This window comes from Vanessa cardui, chromosome 10 (assembly GCF_905220365.1).
Source record: "Vanessa cardui chromosome 10, ilVanCard2.1, whole genome shotgun sequence".
NCBI classification, from domain to species: Eukaryota; Metazoa; Arthropoda; class Insecta; order Lepidoptera; family Nymphalidae; genus Vanessa; species Vanessa cardui.
The window spans coordinates 8,323,769-8,350,343 of record NC_061132.1 but is presented as its reverse complement, the minus strand read 5'-3'; the positions used below and the strand labels follow the sequence as shown (position 1 = coordinate 8,350,343).

The following is a 26,575-nucleotide window of genomic DNA, read 5'->3' as shown; positions in this document are numbered from 1 at the left end:
CTCACTCTAATAATCCGACTACGACAAATTCGAAATTCACGAACAGAGTACCTGCACACGACCAAGAGCTTTACCTGTTTTCTTAGGCACGCGATTCATACTCTAAGCTGAAACTGAGAAGTATACGACTTCCATCGGTCCGACTTGGAATTTGAACCTAGGACCTTTGGAACCGTGGCCTTATATGAAGCGAATAGACCCATGAGGTAGTCAATATACGCTTATTCGAATTTTTAAATTAAAAATGCTTTGGGAAGTAAAGACTACAAACTTAATATTTACGATCCCATCTCTAAGCTCTCTTAAGCTTTTATAAGTTCATAGATAAAAACTTTGTCTAGTTTGTGAATAATATCTGCAGAAAATACATTAAAATATTATTATTTCCTTCATAAACCTCTGCTATACTTATATACAGTTTGAGATATTAAAAAAATATCTTACATTATTTAAAAAATACATAACAATGTGAGTTAATTTACTGTTAAATCGTCCGATTTATAAAATAATAACATGCAGCTATGCGTCGCAATGCCGATTTTATTATTAACAGGTCAGCGGGCAATGCAATTTTATTAATACCTACAAAATTAAATTAAAAATTTATTTACAATAAAATATACAAATCAGGTATGAGAGTGCTAGTCTAATCCACGAACATTTTATTCAACTTAAAACTTCCAGCCATTATAAAACTTATCAAATTTTCGCCACGATTAACATTCGTCCCGGCGACATCTAATAATCGTCTTATTATTCGGACACGAATTCGAGAATAAATATCTACCAGCTGTTGTATTTCCTAAACGATATTGTATTATAAAAAATATATAAAAGTCTACCATAACTTTAAATAAGATTAAGTAAATACCTTCTATTTAATTTAGTAGCATTTAATTATAGTCAACAGCTAGAGCATTTGAGTTTTAACTCCTGATGACGACCTCCTTGGTCGATTAATGTGTACACCGGGTTTCATGGGTACACCACTCTGAGAACCGATTCAATTCCCCACCGAGTCGATGTGGAAAAACTTCATTATTTTTCTATGTTATCTTGGGTCTGAGTGTTTGTGGTGCCGTCATTACTTCTTATTTTCCATAACACAAGTGTTTTAGCTACTTACATTGGGATCAGGGTAATTTATGTAATGTTATTTAATATTTATTTTTATTTAACTGAATATTGCGAGTTCAAAAGCGAACACGCGCCTTACTTTTCATATGCAAAGTTGTCAGAACTCGTCACAAATCTGTATCCAGCAATCGCATTAGAACTGTGTACGTTTGAAACTTTCATATTGTAACAAGACTTTATTTAACTTGCAACGTTTGTTAGTTTGTCTTAAATAAATCTTACAAACGGAATTAGATCTACTTTGTATTATCCTACGAAGTTGAAATGTAACACATTGATTCAGTTCATTTTGGTAAGCGTATGAGTCTAGATCCAAGATTGGTTTCAGACGATGGAACTCGACGGCATAGACAAGTAAATTGGTATGGCGTATATTAAACGCGCTTCAAACGCTTAAAACGCAACCTTATAACCTCAACACATTGATCGGCAAACGTGCGGTTGGCATGCGTATACGCACAGATACATATGTAGATACAGACGCAATGTAGTCCCTCGTAGCACGTTTCATATGCGCGTTTTTATCGTGTTTTACGCGTTCGAATCTACGACAACGCAAAAATAAGCGTCTGCGCGTTTAAAAAACGCCGCGTGTTAGGGACTTTAAAGTTTGTTCTTTAGAAATGTCTATTAACTTTAAATTTATTAAATTATGTTTTAACTTGCAAACCTTAACATAACATTAAGACGCTGATAATATAATATTACCAAATAAATATAAACCGTGCAATTGTGATTGTATCTTTGTCGGAACAAATTGGATTGGATTGGAATTATCTCCAGTGAACGGACATATACGACGAAGCAGAAAGTATTTTAATCAAGTCTAAACTTTATTGAAAACACTGAGAGAGCAATTTTAGTCTTTTTGCTTTAATATTAGTACTAAAATTAAAGTGTCAATTTCAATATATAACATTTTTGAATCTTAAATTTAAGCTGAATTAAATTTAAAGCTTTAACTAGTAATTATACGGTTTTTTTATGTTATAGGTTGGCGGACGAGCATATGGGCCACCTGATGGTAAGTGGTCACCATCACCCATAGACAATGACGCTGTAAGAAATATTAACTATTCCTTACATCGTCAATGCGCTACCAACCTTGGGAACTAAGATGTTATGTCCCTTGTGCCTGTAGTTACACTGGCTTACTCACCCTTCAAACCGGAACACAACAATACTGCGTACTGTTGTTTGGCGGTAGAATAACTGATGAGTGGGTGGTAACTACCCAGACGGACTTGCACAAAGCCCTACCATCAAGTACAAAGCCCTACCACCAAGTTACATACTAGTAGTCGCCCGCGACTTCGCGTCTTAGGGTGTTGGTTGTCAAGTGTTAGGCAAAACAGTAGCCATGTCCTTTCTTAGAGTTCATGTTTGCTTCATACGAAATTTAATCAAATTCGGTTCAGCTGTTTGGATGTGAAAGAGCAAGAGATAGACAGACAGAGTTACTTTTACATTTATAATATTAATATAAATATAAATAGTACTAACTTTTTGTACCAAAATCTCATAAAACGTACGTGATATATATATGTATATAGATATATAATTTTAGTATATAACATAATAATAAAAAGAAACATCGTTTTTATAGCCTCCGTTTTCAATCCCGTGGGAGATGATTTTCCTATGAGGTTTAAAGATAAGATTTACTCGATAGAAAGCTCGTAAATGAACAGCTACGTAAAAATGAACACTATTTATATGGATAATGATTTTTTTATTATACCATTATTTTGCCGAGCTAACAACAGTGTAGGTAGTATTATTTATATATTGGTAGTAGTGGCCCGCAGCTTTGCTCTCATGTAGGGTGTTAGTTGTCATGCGTCAGGCAAAAGATTAGTCTATGTACCTACTTCCTTGTAGTTCAAGTATACTTCAAACTAAATTTCATCAAATTCGATTCAGCAGTTTGGTCGTAAATAAGGGACAGAGAGACAGACACAGTTGCTAGCAAATTTTTAATATTAATATAGATTTAATAGCTGTTCCCGCTATTACAAACAAGCAAGCCCTAGATAACATAACATTTATGACTCGATCCGCTCGGCCAACGCTAACATACTTGTTATTGTTGTAATAAAATATCCCTTTTTATAGTAGTAGAAAGATGGTTTCAATAATTCTTATACTTAAACACATATAAAATCCTTCTGCCATAATAACTTTAACTTCAATAGCTTTAATACGAACTACTATCCCGTTTTTTAACCCAAAAAGGAGTTGATTTCTAAAGATTATTAGTACACCTCTACACTCTATAGAGGATAAATTTTAAATTTATAGTTTCTTGCTTCAAAACCGTAGGTTTTACCCTTCTATCCGTAATCTTCCCGGTTTGTGATAAAAAATCAGTTTTGATGACAAAATTACTTTCGAAAATTGATTTAAAGTAACAACTCCTTTTTTTGAAGCGGGTTTAAGGGACAATTTTTTTCTTTCGTATATATTTTTTCTGTTTCTAGAATTACTTTATACATTTATTATCAGATATCAGATATTTATTATCAGCTACCTATCCCATATACAAAATAGTAGCTAATCTTCCTATCTTATAGTATAAGTATCTTATTAAAATAATAGTATATTCTTTATAATCAAAGTTTACGTTACGTATCATTACCTCTGGCTAAGACTCTCAGGCCATTGTCGATCAAATTGAGCAGGAACGACGGGCTAAAGAGACATCTTATTTCAGACATTAAAATCTGTGATTACTGTGTGTGTGATTTTGGGTACAATGACCCTGACCACCGTATCTTGACAAACCCCCTGTATAATTATCGACAACACACATCACACACGACACAATACAATACGCCTAGTAAAAGATATATTTATATCCAACAAATAAGTACTTATATTAGAAAGTTATATTAGAAATTAACTTTTTAATTTAAATAAATAACGTTAAACGTTATCGTCGTGAAAGCGATTGCAACGGAATTAACGGCTTATACTTGGCAAATAAAAACAGTACACTGTTATCCCTACAAACTTTAAACAGTTATTTTATTAACGAATAAGATAACATACAATATATCATAACAAACTATATACAATGCCAATTTATCCAGCATACTCTATGTTCGTAAATTTTTTTCGGTGTTTTTGAAAATGTGTCTCTTCATTGACTGATTTTCCTTGATCTGTATTTTATTTGAGTTATTAACGTTACACTTAGGCTTGTCTATTCTATATTTCTTGACAACAGATGCGGAGTGGTTGAGGAATGTGGTGTGGAGGTCAGACGTAGTTAAAAAGCCCCAACGCCCCGCGCTTAAAACCTAAGTCTGGGGCAATGGAGGCGTGAGGCTCACGTGTCTAACTTCAGACGGCCCTGAGGAGGATGATATCTGGAAAGGCCTCGTAATATAGACTAGTGAAGAATGCAGAGCGAAAACATTACCTCAGCCGCCTGTGAAGGTCTGAATAGGGGTCTGTTCCGAAGAAGCCATTGCTGCCAATTAAAACAGTGAGTGAACAATCTCGCATAGCCCGGTTTTTCCGCAGGGATTTCTGAAGGATTCCAACGCTTCATGCATTGGAAACCTGTCTGTCTATCTGTCTTTCTATTCGCGATAAACTCCAAAACTACTGAAGAGATTTTTATGCGATTTGCACTAATAGACAGAGGGAGGGACGAAAAAAGAAAAATAAAAGGTAAAAATATTTTAAAAACATTTATGTCTACCTGTGCGATAGCGGGCCGGGCCGCTAGTATCAATATATAAAACGTTTTATAGAAGCCGAAGGATAAGCTTACAGGCATACAGACGGGCGATGTATTCCATTTAAAATATAATGAACCAACATCATATTCGTTATCTCGTTAGCACTTAAATAAGAAATTATTTTACTAAGCAAAATATTTTGTGCTAAAGACATCTCCATAGGTTATTGTTCTCACTCAATTTACTCGGCAACGGACTGCAAGTCGTTGAGATAGCGAGGTAATGTTCTGTAACGTAGAATCCGAGAACAATCTAGAAAAAAAATCTTTCACAAAGGCATTCTGATCTACCTAAAGCCCGGAATGCATCTTGAAAATTTCGTAAAACTTATGAAAGTTAAACTCAATCGAAGGAATGAATGGAACACATACAATGCAAATAGAGAAGTTCCTATACTCATATTATGAATATAGAAACAGACAAATTTATCTACCTACTACCTTAATACGTATAATAATTTATTATTGATATTGAAATGACGCTGCAGTATTTTTTTAATTACACATACTATTTGACACATTATTATAGGTATAATAAAAGTGTATAATAAAAGAGTACCTAGTGTCTGTTTGCAATATTAAAATAACCGCTTTATACTAAATGCATATGTATGTATGTATATACGATACATTTACCTAAATATCAACACAAGATTTATCCTTTTTTTCGCTGTCTTTTCATCTATCTGTTCGCTATGGCTAATCTCGGACCTTTGCTGGCTGCTTTTATTTCAGAATTATATATAAAATAATAAAAAAGTCACGCTGCAATGTCCAAATACCGTCCAGTCTCATACAAACCTAGTTAATAAAATGGTTTCACAATATGTCAGATATAACATAACAAAAAAAAGGAACGTGATTTTGCACCGAAATTTAACAAAGGCGTTATGACATATTTTTTGTTATCCGGTCGTACCTGGGGCGTAGCACGGTCAGTGTATTCAATTTGTTTTAACGCTCGGTCAACACCTTCTACCGTTAACAAAAAAAACCTTTTAACCTAGTAACATTTAGTAATATTTCATTGTTGTCTTAAATTTTCGCGATTATTACACACTTTACAGCGTTCGTGGTCAGTCTACCCGTGACCACGAACGCTGTAAGTGCTCGAAACGTCGGGATGTCCAAAATAATTAATATACGCGATTACAATCCGTTATAACTAGTTTTATTTAAATATTTCATTGATTATAATTGATAGTCATATCGGAGTGGTGATTACTACTTATTACTGGACTAGTGACCCGCCCCGGCTTCGCACGGCTGCAATGCTGATACAAAATATAGTACAGAATATCTGACTGACTTTTTTGAAGACCTTTATAATATTAGGTTGGGGAAAAAGTCTTTTCGCATATAGTATGTATGAACTTGTAATAAAATCTCTTTGGCTATACCATTTGTATCTGGCTGGTTTTGGTATCATTCAAAAGTTTTAATTTTAAAGAAGGCACTTCCAAATTCAAATTAGGAATTTGTGTGATTTTCATTTGTTTTTGTTGTTGTTAAAATGAGTGAATCTAAAGAAGAAATTCGATACATTTTAAAATTTGACTATAAAAAAGGTAAAAATGCAACTCAAGCCGCGAAAAAAAATTTGATGTTTATGGACCTAATGCAGTATCTGTAAGAATAGCGCAAGTTTGGTTTAAGCGTTTTCAAGCCGGAAATTTTGACATCAAAGATGCATCTCGCTCTGGTCGCCCTGTTACGGACAAAATTGATGCCATTTTTGAAAAAGTGGAGCAAGATCGGCATATTAGTAGTTACGATGTAGCTGAAGAACTGGCAATTGACCACAAAACGGTTTTGACTCATTTGAATAAAGCTGGGTACACAAAAAAGCTCGATATATGGGTGCCTCATGAACTCACTGAAAGAAACCTAATGAACCGTGTACTCATTTGTGATTCTTTATTACGACGTAATGAAACCGAACCATTTTTGAAGAAGCTGATAACTGGTGATGAAAAGTGGATCACATACGACAAGAACGTGCGAAAAAGATCGTGGTCAAAGGCCGGTCAAGCTTCACAGACTGTGGCAAAACCCGGATTAACTCGCAACAAGGTAATGCTGTGTGTATGGTGGGATTGGAAGGGCATCATTCATTATGAGCTGTTACCGCCCGGCAGGACCATCGATTCAGAATATTGCGAACAATTGATGAGATTGAAGCAAGAAATTGAGAGAAAGCGGCCAGAATTGATCAACAGAAGGGGTGTGGTTTTTCACCATGACAACGCTAGACCTCACACATCTTTAGCCACTCAACAAAAATTACGAGAGTTTGGCTGGGAGGTATTAATGCATCCACCGTATAGTCCTGACCTTGCACCTTCAGATTTTCATCTGTTTCGGTCTCTGCAGAATTCCTTAGGCAGTGTCAGGTTAACATCACGAGAGGACTGCCAAAACCACTTGTCGCAGTTTTTCTATCAGAAGCCCCAAAATTTTTACAGCAATGGGATCATGTCACTATCAACAAGATGGCAAAGAGTTATGGAACAAAATGGCACCTACATACTTTAGTCAAATGTAAATAAACTATAAAAAAAACTTTTTGAATTTTCATATAAAATACGAAGAAACTTTTTCCCCAACCTATTATGTACAATACTGTTATTTTGATCTATCTGCAATCTGATCTGAATTTGATCTATCTGGTTTGCAATGCAAGGCCAAAAAATGTGTTTATAATTCATCTCGTGCTCGGCGGTGAAAGAAAACCTGCATGTGCTCATTTTCATTGAAATTGTGCCACGTGCATTCCACCAACCCGCATTGGAACAGCGTGGTGGCATATGTTCCAAACCCTTTCCTTAATGGAAGAGGAGGCCTTATCCCAACAGTGGGAAACAGGCTGTTACTTTACTATATTATGCATGTATTATACATATAAACCTTCCTGTTGGGTCAATCTACCTATGAAAAAATTTAATAAAATAAAAAAATAAAGCGTAATTTTAAAGATCTAAACATACATAGGGACAGATAGCGGTAAGCGAAGTTTTGTTTGTTTCAAACGATACTATAACATACAGTTACTAAACTACAATACAGTTGCTAACCAATGGACTTAACAACCAATATAAGATTAGAAATAAGCTGTCAATTGTTGCACGTGACTTAAATTTAACAATTGAACCCGTGGGACCACATATGTAGACAGGTGAAATGGCTTTTTTATGGTATAGGTTAGCGGACGAGCATATAGGCCACCTGCTGGTAAGTGGTCACCATCACCCATAGACAATGACGCTGTAAGAAATATTAATTATTCCTTACATCGTCAATGTGCCACTAACCTTGGAAACTAAGACGCTTGTGCCTGTAGTTACACTGGCTTACTCATCCTTCAAACCGTAAAACAACAATACTGAGTACCGTTATTTGGCGGTAGAATAACTGATGAGTGGGTGGTACCTAGCCAGACGGGCTTGCACAAAGCCCTGCCAAGTAAAAATTAATATAATCATATTATGAGGACGTTGGTCCAAATCGGAACGTGACCAGCCAAAAGTCACATACGACTATTCCCTCATTTCTAAGGATCTTAGTCATACATATAATTTGGTGTATGTTTAATTGATGAATAAGTGTTTCAGACGGAATTAGAATGATTAATTTTAGCCATAATATGCATGCAACAATGCATGTGTTGTTGAGCCAACATTTGCAGCCAACATTGTTTTACAAAAAACAGTAATTGAAATTTAAGAGTAATTAGTAATAAGTATAGAAACACCAATAAAAGAGTATATGAAAATGAAGGAAAATAAAAATGCATCTCATGATAATTTACAATTTAAACCCACTATCCTCGTTCAAGATTTACATTCTAATCACTAAGCTATCCCGACTCATAATTTAAATGAAATTAAAACTTACTTATCGCCCTTATTTTCGGTGTAACTAAGTTTTTAAATTAAAAGTTCGCTCGGTCCTATCAAAGCGTTGACGTACGGTTTACCTAACCTCAAGTTGAGTTGCTTATGAAGGTCATGGTCGCGCTCGTTTCAAGTGCATAAACTTAGATAACACTTACGTTATGTTATGTAAATAGTTTTATTTTGTTTTAAACAACGTCAACTTAATCAGACAGACGTAGTGTTATAATCATGACTATCGATATCGAATCGACGCAAGTGTTATCAAAATTATATAATTTATAACAATATCAGACAAACTCTTCACGATAAATTTTAACTAACTACTTCGCGCAGTTTCGATTACGTTTAACATTACTCCGGCCACTTTCGTTAGAAGTTAATTAGACTATTAAACATTAGACTTTAAAAATTGGACTATCAAATATATAAATACTTTTTTTCAAATCCAACTAGTACTACAAAAGACAGCGTAAAAACAAAAAAAAAACTCTATATCTATATTTTTTATCAAGTAACTTCGCTATGATTGTTTAGGCACTGAACCCCTAATCAAAGCGTCAATATCGCAATGGTTTACACTTAGCGGTGTAAGAAGTCTTAGGGACGATCTTCACTCCTTGAGCCTGTCGTCCCCACTCCTAGCACAAGGGACAAACATCATTTGAGGGGTAAATAGATATACGAGTAATTCCTTAATTAGTTTGAGGCATTCCTACTATACTTCCATAAAATAAAAACCTATTTTTTTAAGGGGACAAAAAATATCGTATTCAGTATAGTCTAGAAGGGGTCAAAACCCTCTCGTATTTACATATCAAATAATGGTCTCCGCTTTACCTCTGAATGTTGACATTCGTTCTTGACAAAATAAAAAGGTTTTTCTTTTAGAATATAAAAAAGGAGACCCGTATATTGAGAACTCAGCAAATATACACTTCTTGGTAATCTTTAGCGTCGTCAGGCTGTACAAATACGTCTTCAGCCTTGGCATTAAAAAGCATATCACACTAAAAAAAAGGTTTTTAAAAACAGGTTTTATTTAAGTAGTACACTAGATATAAAGTCGTAGACGCATAATATAACCTAAGTCGATTATATGGAACGGGTTAAATTCAGCTCTTAATTGAAGGGACACTTACCATTAAAACGTAGAAAAACGTAAATAAACTGCGAAACATTGTAAACGAGGTCATATAATGCACTTACATTTATCAAGGACAATTGCTTCCAACTCAAAATGTATAATCACTTTCTAATATTAACAAAATTTATATTTAAAATATTATAGAATATAATCTAAACTATTATCTGAGACCAGGGATTATGATTAAACACGATACCTGTGCTGTAAATTGGCGAGGAGGTCAATCAATCAATCAGCCAATTTTGGTCCACTGCTGAACATAGGCCTCTCCAATTGCACGCCACTTTGCACTTAGGAGGCGAGGAGGTCAACCGACAGATTCAAATGATTCTGTACTGTGAGGTTTGTGTAACCATATTATTCTAATATGTTTTGTAGTTTTTTGTTTAATAGAAGTGTTCACATCTATTCATCCGTTTCATTTCGAAACTACAACATCAGCAACAAATACACACGTCGCTTGCTTCTTTTTGCTTCGGAGGTTAAAAACAGTAGCGATTGTTATCAAAAGTTGCATAAAGAGCTATTTACGTTTGCTTTTATCAGACTGGCTTTGTAACTCCTTCCTATCTGATATTTCATAGAATAATAGCTATACTTTGCGCTTTTGTATTCCGATTTATGCAGTCAGGGTGCGAATGGAACTACAACAACAATCCTAATTGTCGTTCATCTGATTACTTAGTGTCGGAGAAATGACAACATAAAAAAAGAATCATTTCAATTTGATTGATAATGTCGTTTATTGGAAAATAAGGCTTTTTCACAAACGCGATATAAAATGTTCAGAACCAACCAATTTTAGGGTCACATGTTCAAGTTACAAAAAGTTTCTATTCTAAGTCTCTTTGGATTCTAGATTACTACACACCAGACTTCATCAAATTCGGCTCAATAGTTTAGCCGAAAACGTAACAAACACACAAACATATAAACAGACCGATACACAGATACCATTGCATTTATAATATTAATACACATGAACGCAATTGAATAAACGATACGTGAACTATGTTACTTAAGCTTTTAGATATAGATAGATTTAAATAAAATAATTTAGTACAACTTATTTAAAAAAAACTAATTGTTTATTTGTTACATTACTAAAATCTACAGGATATTTGAATTTTCCTGATAAAGACCGATGCACATATTACGTTTATTATTATAATTGGTATGAGTGAATAAAGCTCGTGCTTACTGTGCATGAGAGGAACTACTAACTTTGAATAACTTCTTGATAGAGTATGATTTAGTAGGTATATTATTCTTAATAGAATGAATAAATTTAACGTTCACAGATAATTACCGCGAAGTATTTGCTTACCGTCAATATTTACGTTTTAACCAGCAATAACATATTTGAATGTTAGTACTGATCAATTATTCAACAACAAAGTTCCATGTGTACGAAAATAGTCAACGTAAATATAGCGGCAGCATGGAACAGCAGCTATTTCAATACGGTGTTGTTTGAGCATTTTAGTTCAGAAACAATACACAAATACAATAAAAGTGTTCATTTATTGTTACGAAAATTATTGTTACCTATTGTTACATTTGTAATTGTTCTCTTTTATACAGATCAAATACTATCAAACTTTGCTTTACTCATGAAGGCTCTTAAAAGCACTCTTGAATCATCATGTTAGTGTTGAGTTTAATGTAAAGTTACCTGTTCTGAAAGGAGATTCTACCTAGGAGAACCGGCCAGAAACTCAGTAGTTACTATGTTAAAAAATCGGTCGATCGATTTTGCATACGTATAATCAATTTTATATTCTAGTATCTGTCATCATTGCATTTTAGATTATTAAACACCTACTTTGTGGTCGGGCTTTGTGCAAGAACGCCTGGATAGATACGTACCACCCAATCAACAGAAATTCTATTTACAAAAAGTATTAGTTGATATCGTCGTGTTCTTGTTTGAAGGGTGAGTGTCCCAGTTTTCAAGGAGGATAATGCATTGGTGGTTAGGAACGGTTTATATTTCTTACAATATTAATATCTAAAAGGCGGTAGAGACCTCGCTTCCCCGATATACGCTTACCTTATCATTAAAAAGAACTAGTACATATGTGGCTTCGGAATTATCCATATTACAACTGTCTAATTCGACTTTCCGTAAGCAAAACGAATCGTTTATTTATTATAGTAATTATAGTAACTATACATAAGTGAAGCATTCCTTTCAACAATAATGTATCGCAAATGGAATTTGTGGGATATATTATGACCTCGTCCCTGTGATTCAGTGGCGTAGTGGCGAGTGATTCACTGCACCACCTGGCCAGATGGCTCAGTGCACCAGGGCCCCGGAGTTCAGGGGGGCCTCTAAACTAAACCTTAAGCTTCTCAAGGTAGAAAATCACGACCCAGCGACATTTCTTATTTGGTATGTATAATTATAAAGGGTTATTATTAGTTAAAGAGGGGGTGAGGGCCCGATTCATTTTTTATGCACCGGGGCCCCTCCTCACTTAGCCACGCCACTGCTGTGATTACAATAGTTCTTACTCTGAATCATTATTCATTAATAAAGAACTACTACGTATTACATTTAATACGTAGTAGTTCTTTATTTTTTACACATGAATACCGCTGAAGACTCATTGTGTTTAGACAGTTAATGCAAATACGGTAACACGCAAACGCATACAAAGCACCGCCATATAAATACATATATACTCAAGATAAGTTTTTATATTTATATATAGTTGTGTCAATTACGCTGCTCTAAGTAGGAAGACAGCCGTACATATCTACATCTACAGCTTATATATTAATGAGTATTCATAGTTTTTTTCCCTTAAAGGTGAAAATCTTTTCTCTTAAAATTTATACCTAAGGTTGATCCCTTATATTCCTCTCAAATTATCAAACTCTATGACAAAACTAAAAACGTCAAAAACACAATGGTTTATAGGAGGCCTGATAAAAAGTCGCAGGTTCGAACCTGAACCCTTGGACTATTATTGACCCCACCCCATTGATAAATAGGAATATTAGTATGTTTGCCAATACTTTAAAAGTTAAATAATACGCACAGAACATGTGACAAAAGGAAACAATAAGGACATTTCAATTATTATTATAATAATCTAATCAGTAAAGGCTATTACTCTGATTACAGCTCGGGTAGAAATTAACTAATTGTCTGTAATTTATACAAATTATCTTTTAAAAGCAGTTATTCTAATAATTCATCGCCGGTTCTTCTCGGTAGAATCCACATTCCGCACCAGCGGTAGCGTTTGACGATTCAAAGGTACTTTAAAAAAAATTATTTGAATAATATTATTTTTATTTCAATTAAATATCCAAATCACTAAAGGGGTCGAATTTAATTTAGTAACTAGATTTTTCGTATTTTCATGTAATATAAAAAAACAATAAAGGAATTCCAAACTGGGAGAAAAGTAGTGAAATTAAGTGTTCATTTGGTATAAAGTGTTCATTAAATATCTGATTAAAAAATATTGTCATTATAAAATAATAAAAAAACTTTTGTTGATATAAAATTGTCGACAAAAATTAATTAACAAATTTCGTTTCGTTATTTAAATTAGTATTTTATCTAATATTAATGCTAAAAGTTGATATCGACTTATTATTTATACTAATAATATAAAGCTAATGAGGTAGTTCGTTCGTATATTTGTTTGAACTGTTATTGTGCTATTTAAAAGGTACGTATTTATACTAACACTGCTACATAGCTTTTATACAGCTGAAGAGTTCGTTCGTTTGTCTATAAATTTATATACACACTTTAAACTAACCATAACTTAATTTCAAAATCTCTTTGACTAATCTATATATTATACGCAGCTGAAAAGTTTGTTGGTATATTAGGACGTACTAATTACAAGATCTACCGTCCATTCGTAAATAGACACTTTAGCGTTTGATAGTTTATTTATTTCCCCAAAGTTAGAACAGTATCGTTTAATGCAGATAATAATATATCACTGAAATACTTTAAGTTCTACTACCAGGTTGAGTTTAATTAATTATATATATTTTTTTTTAATGTTGAAAAAGAGAAACTACTGAGTTTCTTGCCGGTTCTTCTCGGTAGAATCTACTTTCCGAACCGGTGGTAGCTTCACTTAATTGTTATATGACGATTCAAAGGTGCTTGAAAAAGCCCACTTGAATAAAGTGTATTTTGATTTTGATTTTTGATTTTATAAACAAATCCAATGAGGCATGTTACAGTTTGGCTCGAGACCGTGAGAGCGACGAATTGTTTTCAAATCTTTCCACGAGCCATTTGAATAAATTATACGAAATATATTTTTAATCTGCGTCCGTTTTGTCATATTTGTCCGTTTTATTTCATAAATTGAAGTTTTTTAAAGAGAAGATCGTTTTAATTTTGTATTAGCTATTTGCCCGGCTATGTGTAAATAAAATACTAAATAAGTATTATTATTGTGAAGAAAAAACATATAATTTATATTGTTTCTTTTTTTTGGTCGGGAACATTCAAATACCTTCACATAAAAATTCACCAAAGTTTCATCAAAAACGAATGAATGGTTTAGAAACGCATAGCAGACGAACTAAACTTTTTTTGTAGTACTCTCAAAAAACATATCAATGATAAACAAAGAAATTTCAGTTAAACGACGAACACCATACAAGCCGATAGATACAATTCAATTGAAAATAAAAAAGAAACAATTAATTCAACGGCTTACCTTTTAACGACAACATAAGTAGTTCCAACAGTCAAGCTAAGCTTAAAAGCGCTCATCCATATCAGCGACATCGCGTCTATTAAACGAAAAAAAAAAAACTAAATCGAAAACCGAACTATTGTATCAACACGTCCATCACAACACTAAATGACTATTCTATTAGTCCACAGATAACAACAAAAACTTCGATTCCTAATTTAATAACCAAACGCAAACCAACTTTTTTTTAAATTTTATTTTTCAGTAAAAACAAAACGCTTTTACGCAATATTATTTGTAAACTGTAACGCGCAAACGTTTTCGAGCGAATGGTTGAGTCGCATGGTCCTTACGACAACCGCGATTCCCCCGCTACCACACAAGGCTTTTCTTATTCTTATATTTAGTGATGCAATACATTGCAATTTTTATTTTTTCATTTAAACGTATGCTATAAATAATCTAATTGACCTATTGTTTACAGAACTGTTCTATAATTATTGGTTTAAGTTATTATCACGTAATACCACATACATGCATACCTGTATTATTTTTTTTACATATTTGGTGTGGAAATATTTAAAATGTTTCCATGTGATATATATGAGGCTAATATTATTTGAAAGTCACTATCTGTCTGTTAAAACATTATTAAGCAACTGAATTGACCGTCACCATTTCAGAGAAATGGCACCTGGATAAAAATATAGGTTTATAAATGATCTCGGTAATGGGAAAATATCCAACGGATATCATTAGTTATATGTTCGTTAATAATAACATATACCGAACCAAGGGAATTATTATAATAGTATAAAAATTGTAATAATACTAATAATAATTAATTCTAATATATAAATGAGGCTCTAATATCATTTTTGAATTGAATTGAATAAACAATTTCGACTTCGCTTAACAAATTTGATTGATTTGTAAATTTGCTTTTTATTAACTTATTATTATGAAATATAAAAAAAATCTTCTAAAATGGCGATTCAAAAGTTACTAACAATTAATAAGCTATTTTAATATAGTCGGAAAGATCTATCGAGTACCTACTGTTACAACTATGAATAAAAAGTACTACTAGTCTGATACAAATGAAACATTTGATATAATATATTTTTTAAGGATACATTTCAGATTATATAAAATATATCCAAAGTCGCAGGCGAGTAGACAGTGACTTATAAATACACAAACGAGTATCAATAGTAATTTAAATAATTTAACATCAACACAACAATTACTGTATACATTAAAATAACTATATTTTATTTAAATATCTGTAATATCCAGTTTTATGTGAGAGGTAGTCGAGATGGCCCAGTGGTAAGAACGCGTGCATCTTAACCGATGATTATGGGTTCGAACCCAGGCAAGCACCGCTGATTCATGTGTTTAATTTGTCTTTGTAATTCATCTCGTGCTCAGCGGTGAAGGAAAACATCGTGAGAAAAACCTGCATGTGACAAATTTCATAGAAATTCTGCCACATGTGTATTCCACCAATCCGCATTGGAACAGCGTGGTGGAATACGTTCCAAACCTTCTCCTCAAAGGGAGAGGAGGCCTTTAGCCCAGCAGTGGGAATTTACAGGCTGTTGTTGTACGTGAGAGGTGCTAGGATTTTTTCTCTATATTTTGATAAAACTTTTATTTGTACATAAATTAGCGAATTACTCAATTATAATTAGATCAAAATGCCCAAACAATGTACTTTGCTGACATACTATGTAATGGAACTGATGGAAAATAGTAAGTACTGAGTTTCTTGCCAGTTCTACATTTGAAACTGATGATAGCTTTACATTTAACTCAACACTGCAAATGATAAAAGAATAGTTTGATTTTAATAATTATACTTTATTTATACATATTTTTTATTTCAAGAGGAAACGTGAATATTCGGCAAAAATTGTTAATAATCGCGTGCTCGACGGTAGGGAAAATCGTGAGAACCTGCATATGCCGGCTGAAAGTCTGTAACATCATGATTATTTATATCTCAGTTTCTCTCGCTTCGGATGTCTTCTCTAAAAGTGTTTTTTTTTTTTTAATAATATGTAGGTTAACCAACAAAGGGCCACCTAATGGTAAGCGGTCACCGCATATAGGTATTGAATTTTAAGAAATAATAACCATTCCTTATCAAGGCGCCACCAACTTGTGGAAGCTAAAATTTCATGCCCGTAGTTACTAGCTCACCCTTCATACCAGAACACAACAATACTGAGTATTGTTGTTTGAAGGTAGAGTATCTACTGAGTGGGTGGTACCAATCCAGACGGGCTTGTGTAAAAAACCAAGCGCTAAACTAACGAGCATTGTTATTAAAAATTATATCAAAGGAATAATCGTCAGTTAATTATTTGTTATTGATTTTTAATTGAACATTGAATAAATAGCCACAATCACGTAAATATAACAAGTTTGACAGACATACTAAATAATGGGGAAAAATTATCTTAATTACAAAAAAAACCACAAAACGAGTTATTATTAAGAATAATGTGGTCCGATATTTACATAATAGTTGTAAACAATCTATATATACATTTTTCGGCTCAGCGGTTTGGTCGTGAAAGAGCGACGGGCAGAGTTATTTTCATATTTATAATATTATTATAGATATACTTCTATACTAAAAAGTTTTATAAACACCCTGATACGTGTATGCAAAATTTCAAGGTGATGTCTTGAGAAGTTATGATCTAAAAGCGTTACTAGAAAACTCGCATTGGTTAAATAAGTCACTATAATACGAATTCAGATCAACCAAGCCAGAAAAACTAAAATACAATATAATATTATTTTAATTATTTAATATCTAAACAATTTTAATCTATAAATATAGGTACTTAGCGCTCAAAATTACGTGAATAACCTTGACTTAAAAAAATAGTTAGAACGCTGGCAGTATTTCTGCGCTGAACAGAAGTAATTACTTTCGGAAATGCAGACAAAACTTTAGACTATGAATGCCACATTTGGAATTAAGCCACTATTTAGTTTAGTTAAAACTAACTTATATTAAGAACTACGACTATTCGCTGTAAACCGTGTGTAATGATGCAAAGAAACAGTCATTAAATTTATCAGTATAGACATATTGCAATTAATTGAACAGTAAGAAGGTTTTGTCAAATAAATAAAACAATTAACAAAAAGAAAAACCGACTTCAAACAAAACACTATTTTAAAACAAATAAATATGCACTAAAAAGTAATAAAAATAATTGCGTATTCAACATATTTTTAGAGTCCTCCTAAGTAAACTGAAACGAAAAATATTAGACTACTTAAAAGTTGATTTACGATTATATAACATGGCTTATAGTTATTGTTATATTTGGAGCCGGTGTCAGCCAAGAAAACCCTACAGTGTATCTATCAAAAAACAATACGTGAATACTTTAAATTTATAAACTAAATATTATCAAAATCGGTCCACCCAGTAAAAAGTTATGAGGTTGTTAAGAAATAATCGCAAGACCTCCCGAACATCGAGCGCTACCAAGAATTACCATACCGTGAGAAATAATCACACCATGCATTCCTTGAAGCTACCACCTGTTGCCAGCGTCGCTGCTTTGTTTCGCAAGACCTCCCGAACATCGAGCGCTACCAAGAATCACCATACCGTGGGGACCATTCAGTGATTTACCGATTTCGTATATAAATATGTAATTCAGACTACAGAACTTCACTTTTTGTTCTAACATCGAACAGACTGTCACGTATATTATAAATTAGAAATAATTAATTGTTAAATTAAATTATTTAAATAAACGTATAAGTTAAATTCGTTCGGTTTCATTCTGCATCCTCAACGGCAGCCCTACGTAATTGGCGCAGTCGGTAGGATGCTCGCGGAACGTTTCGCGTAGAAGATTTCCGTAATCGCGTGAAGCCCCGCCGTAGCTTGTCTAGCTGCTGCATCCGTAGCATCCGAATCTACGAGTAGTGCTGCACGAGAGGTATCCAGACATCGATAACGCAGAGAGACCGAAACATGTTCATGTGAGTACACTAGATTCTTTTTAGTGGTTGCTCAATCCTAGCCTAACTAACCTGTGTGTTAATAAAATTTGCCAAGATTTTTCATTTAAGAAAATCGAAGGAACCTAGGATAGTTATTAGTAGTAGGCAAACTTTCGTAGATAATAGAAGAGATATTAGTTTAAGTAGTATAGAAGAACAAACGGAAATGTCTGAGTTAGACACCATTTATAAAGCCTTAAGGTTGGTACCCGAGTTCGACGGGAACCCAAATGTACTTACTAGATTTTTAAAATTATGTGATCAATTGGTAGGACAGTTTTGTAGTGATAGTAGTAGTGAATTAAGTAGGTGTGCTCTTCTCAACGGAATTCTTAACAAAGTAACAGGCTCTGCTGCTCGCTTAATTAATTCTAATGGGATTCCATCCGACTGGCAAGGCATTCGAACTGCTTTAGTGAACAACTTCGCGGACCAACGAGATGAAACCGCTCTATATAACGATTTAGCTATTTTATCGCAAGGTTCAAAATCCGGGAACCCACCCCCTACGAACTACTTTAAATCTAAAGAAGTAAATTACAATAGTTTCATTGACAATTCTATATACGATGAATATGCCGATTATTACGATCCTTATTTAACAGAGCACCTATTGCAGGAATATATACTAGATCACCGTAAGCGAATGTTAAAGGTATACGAAATCATTAATGAAACCGCCCTTCAGCGTCGTACTGAAATAACCGAGAACATTAATAGAAATGGCATAAAAAATAAAACATATGCACCTGATCAACGAATCTATGTCAGAAATCCCCTAGCTAATAGACAGAAATTAGCTGCCCGCTATACGAACGATACGGTTGTAACAGATTTACCTATACATATTTATACAAAGAGAAAGAGAGGACCCGTACCCAAGTCGCGCCTGAAACGGGTACCTAATCTCCGGAAATTTAGATTATACGGACGCACTAAAGAACGAAAATGCCATTGCTATTCTACAAAAGAACGAAAATAACTTAGCCATTGAAATAAATCATCAAATAAGTTTAAGCAAGCAGTGGGCATCTCAGAGTTCAAATGTTACAGATAGGATAGTAGAAAACCAGAGGAAAATAGAGAACATTATTAAAACCATCTTAGATAATGATGTTAGGAAAGAAGAAGATGCAATTAAGTATTTTCATTTAGCCCAGCTACTTACAATACTAGGTGATGACATAGACAATTTGTCACAAGAGTTGTCAAAACTACAGAATCTATTGGCATTCATAAGAGCTAAAAGCATCCATTATTCCGTTCTCGATTACGACACTTATATAGTTATGTTAAATAAACTAAAAGGTTTATACAATTCAAATGTAGTGCTAGATATTAATTTTAGGGAATATTTAGATCTATTAAGATTAGGATATTATTATAAAGATAATGATATAATCTTGGTAATTAAGTTTCCAATCATGAATCCCAATAACTACATCCTTTACAAATTGTCCTTAGCCCCTAATAGTAATGATAAAATTATAATCCCTACCTATCCATACGTAGCAATTCACGAGAAAGATCTACTGTATATAGAGACAGAATGTCCGAAGTACAGTCACGGTCATCTTTGCGAGGACAACTTAAACCGACACTATGGAGAGCAAACGAGCTGCATTCAACATCTTATACTCCAGCAACATATCCATGAAACCTGTCGGGTTACTCCAGTAATCTTATCTTCTCAAGCCATGGAACAATTGGATGATCGTCACTATGTTCTGAGCTTTCCCAACTTAACGAAAGTTCATTTAACCTGTTCTCAAGATCAATACAAAAACCTTCTCGGAAGCTATCTAGCTGAAATACCTAAAGGGTGTGCTCTACAAACGTCCATCTTCACCATCACTAACCACCATGATCAAGTAAAAGGACAAGTTTTGAAAATGTTGAATATAGAATATAGTAATGAAGATCCATACAAAGCGACAGCGAAGAACATCTTGAAATTGAACAGTATAGATTTGACTCACTTACATTCAACCAATACCAGGATTGCCTCTCAAGAACCAGTGACTTTGGAATTGTCGAACTTAGACACGCTCTATCACACGACTATACCTGTCTACCTACTCATCGGTGCATCAGTACTCACTATTAGCATCGTCCTCATTCGTCGCAAATGTATGCATTTAAGAAATACCAACCAGAAGGACAATGAGGCAACCAGAACACAAGAAGTCCAGGACAGCCCCAGAGATCCTATGTCTCTATCAGCACTATTTTCGACAAAAGTCTCCAAATAGCTGCTGATCCTGCGGAGGGAGTTGTTAAGAAATAATCGCAAGACCTCCCGAACATCGAGCGCTACCAAGAATTACCATACCGTGAGAAATAATCACACCATGCATTCCTTGAAGCTACCACCTGTTGCCAGCGTCGCTGCTTTGTTTCGCAAGACCTCCCGAACATCGAGCGCTACCAAGAATCACCATACCGTGGGGACCATTCAGTGATTTACCGATTTCGTATATAAATATGTAATTCAGACTACAGAACTTCACTTTTTGTTCTAACATCGAACAGACTGTCACGTATATTATAAATTAGAAATAATTAATTGTTAAATTAAATTATTTAAATAAACGTATAAGTTAAATTCGTTCGGTTTCATTCTGCATCCTCAACGGCAGCCCTACGTAATTAGGTAACAAACATAAAGATAAATACAGACGAATTGATAACCTCCTCCTTTTTGAAGTCGGTTGAAGAACATTACAATCCCGTCGCTTACAATTCACGTATCGGTTTTGCCGTGTACTTGAGCTCATAATGTATACAATTGCATGTATTTTATTGTATCCACGCTATGTTTACAAACACAAATGAAGCACATGAAAATTCAGTGGTGCTTGCCTGGCTTTGAACCCGCAATCATCGCTTAAGATGGACGTGTTTTAACCACTGAGCCATATTTTTTTCAATGTTGTTACCATATACAATTGATGTTATATACGGTAATTGCAAAATGCCCTTTACATATCTCTATGAGCCAATGAATACACAACACAATAACAGTGATCTTTCTATGGTTACAAACCTATAAAAATGTACTTTCGTAACTAGCACCTTCTACTCGTTAGATGGTACCGTTTTAACCCAAAGGGCACTTGGAACACGTGCCCAAGGCCCCGGGCTAGACTGTCGAAAAACCTAAGTACGTATTAATTTTTTACATTAAAAAGTTATTGAATGCAATTACGATGACATGAACATGACTGAGTCGAGATGGCCCAGTGGTTAGAACGCGTGCATCTTAACCGATGATTGCGGGTTCAAACCCAGGCAAGCACCGCTGATTCACGTGCTTAATTTGTCTTTATAATTCATCTCGTGCTCAGCGGTGAAGGAAACCATCGTGAGGAAACCTGCATGTGACAAATTTCATAGAAATTCTGCCACATGTGTATTCCACCAACCCGCATTGGAACAGCGTGGTGGAATAATTGTTCCAAACCTTCTCCTCAAAGGGGAGGAGGCCTTTAGCCCAGCATTGTAGTAAACAGTCAAGAATCCCCTTTATATTTCGCCACTTCCACACCACTGGGCCATCTCGACTCTTTACTAAATTGTTACGATTAATTTTACAAAGCGAAAACGGATACGTACCGGTTAAAGTGTATTGTATAATAAAAAAAATATTTCATAATTTTGGCACCAAATGTGATTTGCATTTTGCAATTAATTAAAAACAAAACCGGTCACAGGTTTTGAAATTCCTAAACAATCTTTTGAATAAGCGAGAATTCTCGTGTAAGACTCACTAGTTAGTGATTTCTTTTAGAACTCAGATTCATTTATATCATGTTTAATTAGGGTAAAAGTATCAGCTTGTAAATATCCAATATGTATACCTAAGACAATTCTACCATCTGTAAGTAAAACGAATCGTTTCTTGGATATGGTCACCGGAAATTACGTTTTCTTAACAAACAATTATTATATTTTTAACTAACCGCCTTCGCACGGTTGTAATGCTTATACTAAATATACTGCAGAATGTTTTACAATGTTCACAGTTTTTCAGTCATTCTATTATTATCATTTGTATTTCGCATGTATTATATATATATACATCATCGCTTCACGAACACGCGGTCTCAAGTGTAGTCCACCTTTATAAATGCATCTCAACATGTTATCGTAAATATTATAAGAGAAATAGTTGCCAAGCATTATGTAAACTCGTATGTAAATACAAACTAATACCACCACTCCACGATGTCATATTGGAAGGAAGTAATAATTTCTATTGGGTTTTTTAAGACATTATTCTAATTTAAAGGTTTTTAGGGCATATTAATCTATATTTAGAAATCGTGCGTCTTAACCGATGATTGCAAGTTCAAACCCAGGCACCACTGAAATTTCATGTGCTTAATTTCTGTGTATAATTCATGTCATAATTGACTGTCATAAGGAAACCTGTGTGTATTTAATTTCAATGAAATTCTATCCCATGTGTGTACCCACCAAACCGCATTATTGCAGCGTTGTGGAACAAACTTCAAACATTTTTCTCCTACGGGAGAGGAACACTTAGCCCAGAAGTGGGACAATTACTTTCTTGAAGGTATCATGGTTCATATTGTTCTAATTATTTTTGAGTGTATCAACTTTAAGAAAATAAATGTCATATAAATTACTGCTATAATCAATACAGCTCACAGCAAACTTTTTACGTTTGTTTGTGTGTATTTTGCGTCATAAATCCACTTTATAGAAGAAGAGACTCTTGTTCCTACAAACAAGGCAAGATGTGAGTTCAGATTTTAAATTAACATGGTTGTTTTTATTACTAAAGTTAGTATTAAGTTAACAGTTAAAATTATTACTAATGCCTTGTTCACGAGACTGTCCCGTGAACAAAACATTCGTAGATAATGTCGAAATATGCTCCACCGAATAAAAACATGGTAAATATCCCGAATTTAATAACTTTAGTAAGATGTGTAGTTGTATGTATTTTATGTAAAATGATCTGAGTATGTGTAAAGTGATCCGCTCTACGGTGCACAGTGGCGCGAAAGCTTGTTTTGCGTCTCATAAATAGGTTTAATGAATCTTCGATATTCAATATTTTGCTAATGTACATATCTAATGGAATGTCCAATTCACATTAAATTGAACTTAAAATATTTTATTTCTCATATTTCTTTATTGAAATTTGACTTACAAGTTGATGCTCAAGAAATGACGTATTATAAAATTTTGAAAGTTTACATGGCCATATTTTCATTATTTTTAATGCAAATGTACAAGTGTTATATATGGTTAGAAAGGTTATTTAGTACATAATTAAAACATGTTAGAAATAGATCATTATGTATTACCCAAGGAGGTACACAGTCATTTTTGTAGTATTCTATATAATATCGTTTGAAAGTTAGCGATGACTACCGATGTCGTAATTTTTATACTCACACATAAAGGAGTTCATATAGAAACCAAGGCAAAAAAAATTTTTGCCCGTATCTGCCCCCCTTGAAATAAAATCAAAAATGCCTAAGGAAGGGAAAATGACGATAACGTACTACAAAATTTCGCAAGTTTACATGGCCATATATTCATTGTTTTTAATACAAATCTATTAGTGTCGCATATCGTTAGAAAGATTATTTAATATATAATTTAAAAAATTTAGAAATAAACCATTATGTAGTAACTGACGAGGTACACAGCCATTTTTACAGTTTCCTATATTTTATTGTTTTCAGAAACTTTGAATAGACTTTTGAAAGTTAGCGATGGCTACCGATGTTGTAATTTTTATACTCGCATATAGAGGAGTTCATATGAAAGCCAAGGCAAAAAAAAAATTTGCCCGAATCTGCCCCCCTTGGAATGAGATCGAAAATGCCTTAGAAAGGGAAAACACAAAATAAATAATTCATTTAATTTAAGATTTATATCGCGATATTTTTGAAAAGGAGATCTTTTCCGACATTTTATCCATAAATAATATTGTCTTTTACTAAATAAATAAAAGTCTAGGCAAAGTAAAAGCGAACTATTCTTGCACTTCAGAAATCACAGGGATTGATGAGGAACTTATAAAAAGGTTCTATATTATTCTTCAGACGTTGTCTTCCGGTATTGCTGTAAATCCAGAAAAAATTGGCGATTATACTAGCGCCACTGCACAATTGTACGTAAGAAATTATATGTGGTATAACATGCCTTCTTCAGTACATAAGATTTTAATACATGGAGAATGTATAATTAAACATTTCGCTGCTCTGCCTATTGGTAATTTATCTGAGGATGCCCAAGAACCTCGTAATAAAGATTACAAAAATATACGATTATATCACGCTAGAAAGTGCTCAAGATCCGCGACGAATGAAGACGTGTTTCGTGGTCTTCTGTTTACATCAGATCCATATATATCAAGTATCAGAAAACCAACAATCAATATATCCAAGAAACTGTTAGACGAAGCTAAGAACCTTTTAGATATTTAAATTTAAATACACTATAGACATGTTTTTTTCTATTTTATGTAGTAAATTTATTAGACCCTTGTTACTTATTGTAATTTATTATCGATTGTACTAATATATGAAGAATACGATAAAGTAGGTTAATATCATAAAACTATATTTATATGTAAAAAAAAAATTAGTAAACTTCGTTTATGTATGAAAAAGTGTAGTCTTTATTTTTGTATTATTTTTTAAATGTATTTTAATAAAAAAATTAGAACAAATGTTTCTTTTTTTATTTAATTTATAAATTTAAAAAAATATTAATTATTTAATTTGAAAGAATATATATTAAGGAAACTACATACCAAATTTCAGCCATTTATATAAATCGATAACAAAGTTACAGATTTTTGAGACGCGAAACAAGCTTTCGCGCCACTGTGCGGTGCAAGAAAGTCAAACTTGCTTTGTTCGGTCATGTTACATTTCCCGTTGTAATAGGTTAGGTTAGTGTACACCAGGTTCCGTTCTTTAAGCCTACGTGATACGACGCACGCATTGATGTACACTAGGAAAAGTAAAAGTTACATTAACCCGCTTTAAAGAAATAATTACTTTGAATTTGATTCAAAAAACTTTTATGACTAATTTAGAATCGTGAAGCTGCCATCGCTTAATCAATAACTGTCATTTTATTGATAATCATATCAAAATTCATAACAATGATGATATATATGCCAACATATAAATCTATTAACCGTTAAAAGAGAGAAATAGTTACTTTCGCCTTTATTCAGTATCAGTAAGGGTCATACAATCAATTCTCAAAATAAACTTAAAAGCGTCCTTGACATTTCATGGAGGCCTTTGGCCTATTTTACATTTAGATTTTTAAAACTCGCGCGGGTATGTGCTCGCGTTTTTTGAGATTTATTATAAATATTTGAGGAATATTATAAAAGTATAGTATGACACAAATTAGATGTAGCATCGGAAAATGCAATGGAATGAAAATAAAACCGATTACTGCCGATTTACACAACCAATCGAAATAGCTCCCTATCGCACCATTCGACGCTATTCGTCGCTATAGATTCACGCGTCAGAGAAAGCAAGTGCATGTAAATCGACGCATCAAATTGACGAATATATTAGGTCATATGATATTACAAGTTATTACGTTTGTGCAAAGATCATATTCGCATGACAAATAAATATTGATAATTTGGGATAGCGTGCTTAATTCGGATGTGATCGGTTTTACGAATTTTGCCGATGCAACATCTAAGTTGTGTCGTACTATATATAAGTAGCACATCAGGCGCAGGCGCGTGCGAGTGATTTTGCACGCGCAGCAGGTGGCTTCGTTACAAATTCCCATTTGTACGAAACGAAGGGTCGAAATATTAATATGTCGTAAATAATCCTTTATCTACAATCAACCTTTTGTTTTTTAATCTTAGGTGAAAATAAAGTCTTTCGAA

General features: G+C 33.6%; 1 protein-coding gene across 2 annotated transcripts in view; it reads right to left on the bottom strand.

Annotated features, from left to right (window-relative positions):
* Window positions 1–26,575, bottom strand: part of LOC124532810 (flotillin-2) — a 287,470-nt gene that overhangs the window by 25,347 nt on the left and 235,548 nt on the right. Inside the window, exon 1 of one of the 2 annotated variants that reach the window (XM_047107887.1) lies at window positions 14,635–14,945. The exons of the other annotated variant lie outside the window; for it this stretch is intronic. Within the exon in view, the coding sequence (XP_046963843.1) occupies window positions 14,635–14,650 (16 nt within the window). The 5' untranslated portion in view covers window positions 14,651–14,945. Of the gene's footprint in view, window positions 1–14,634; window positions 14,946–26,575 lie in introns of those variants that run through there. 2 annotated transcript variants of the gene reach the window in all.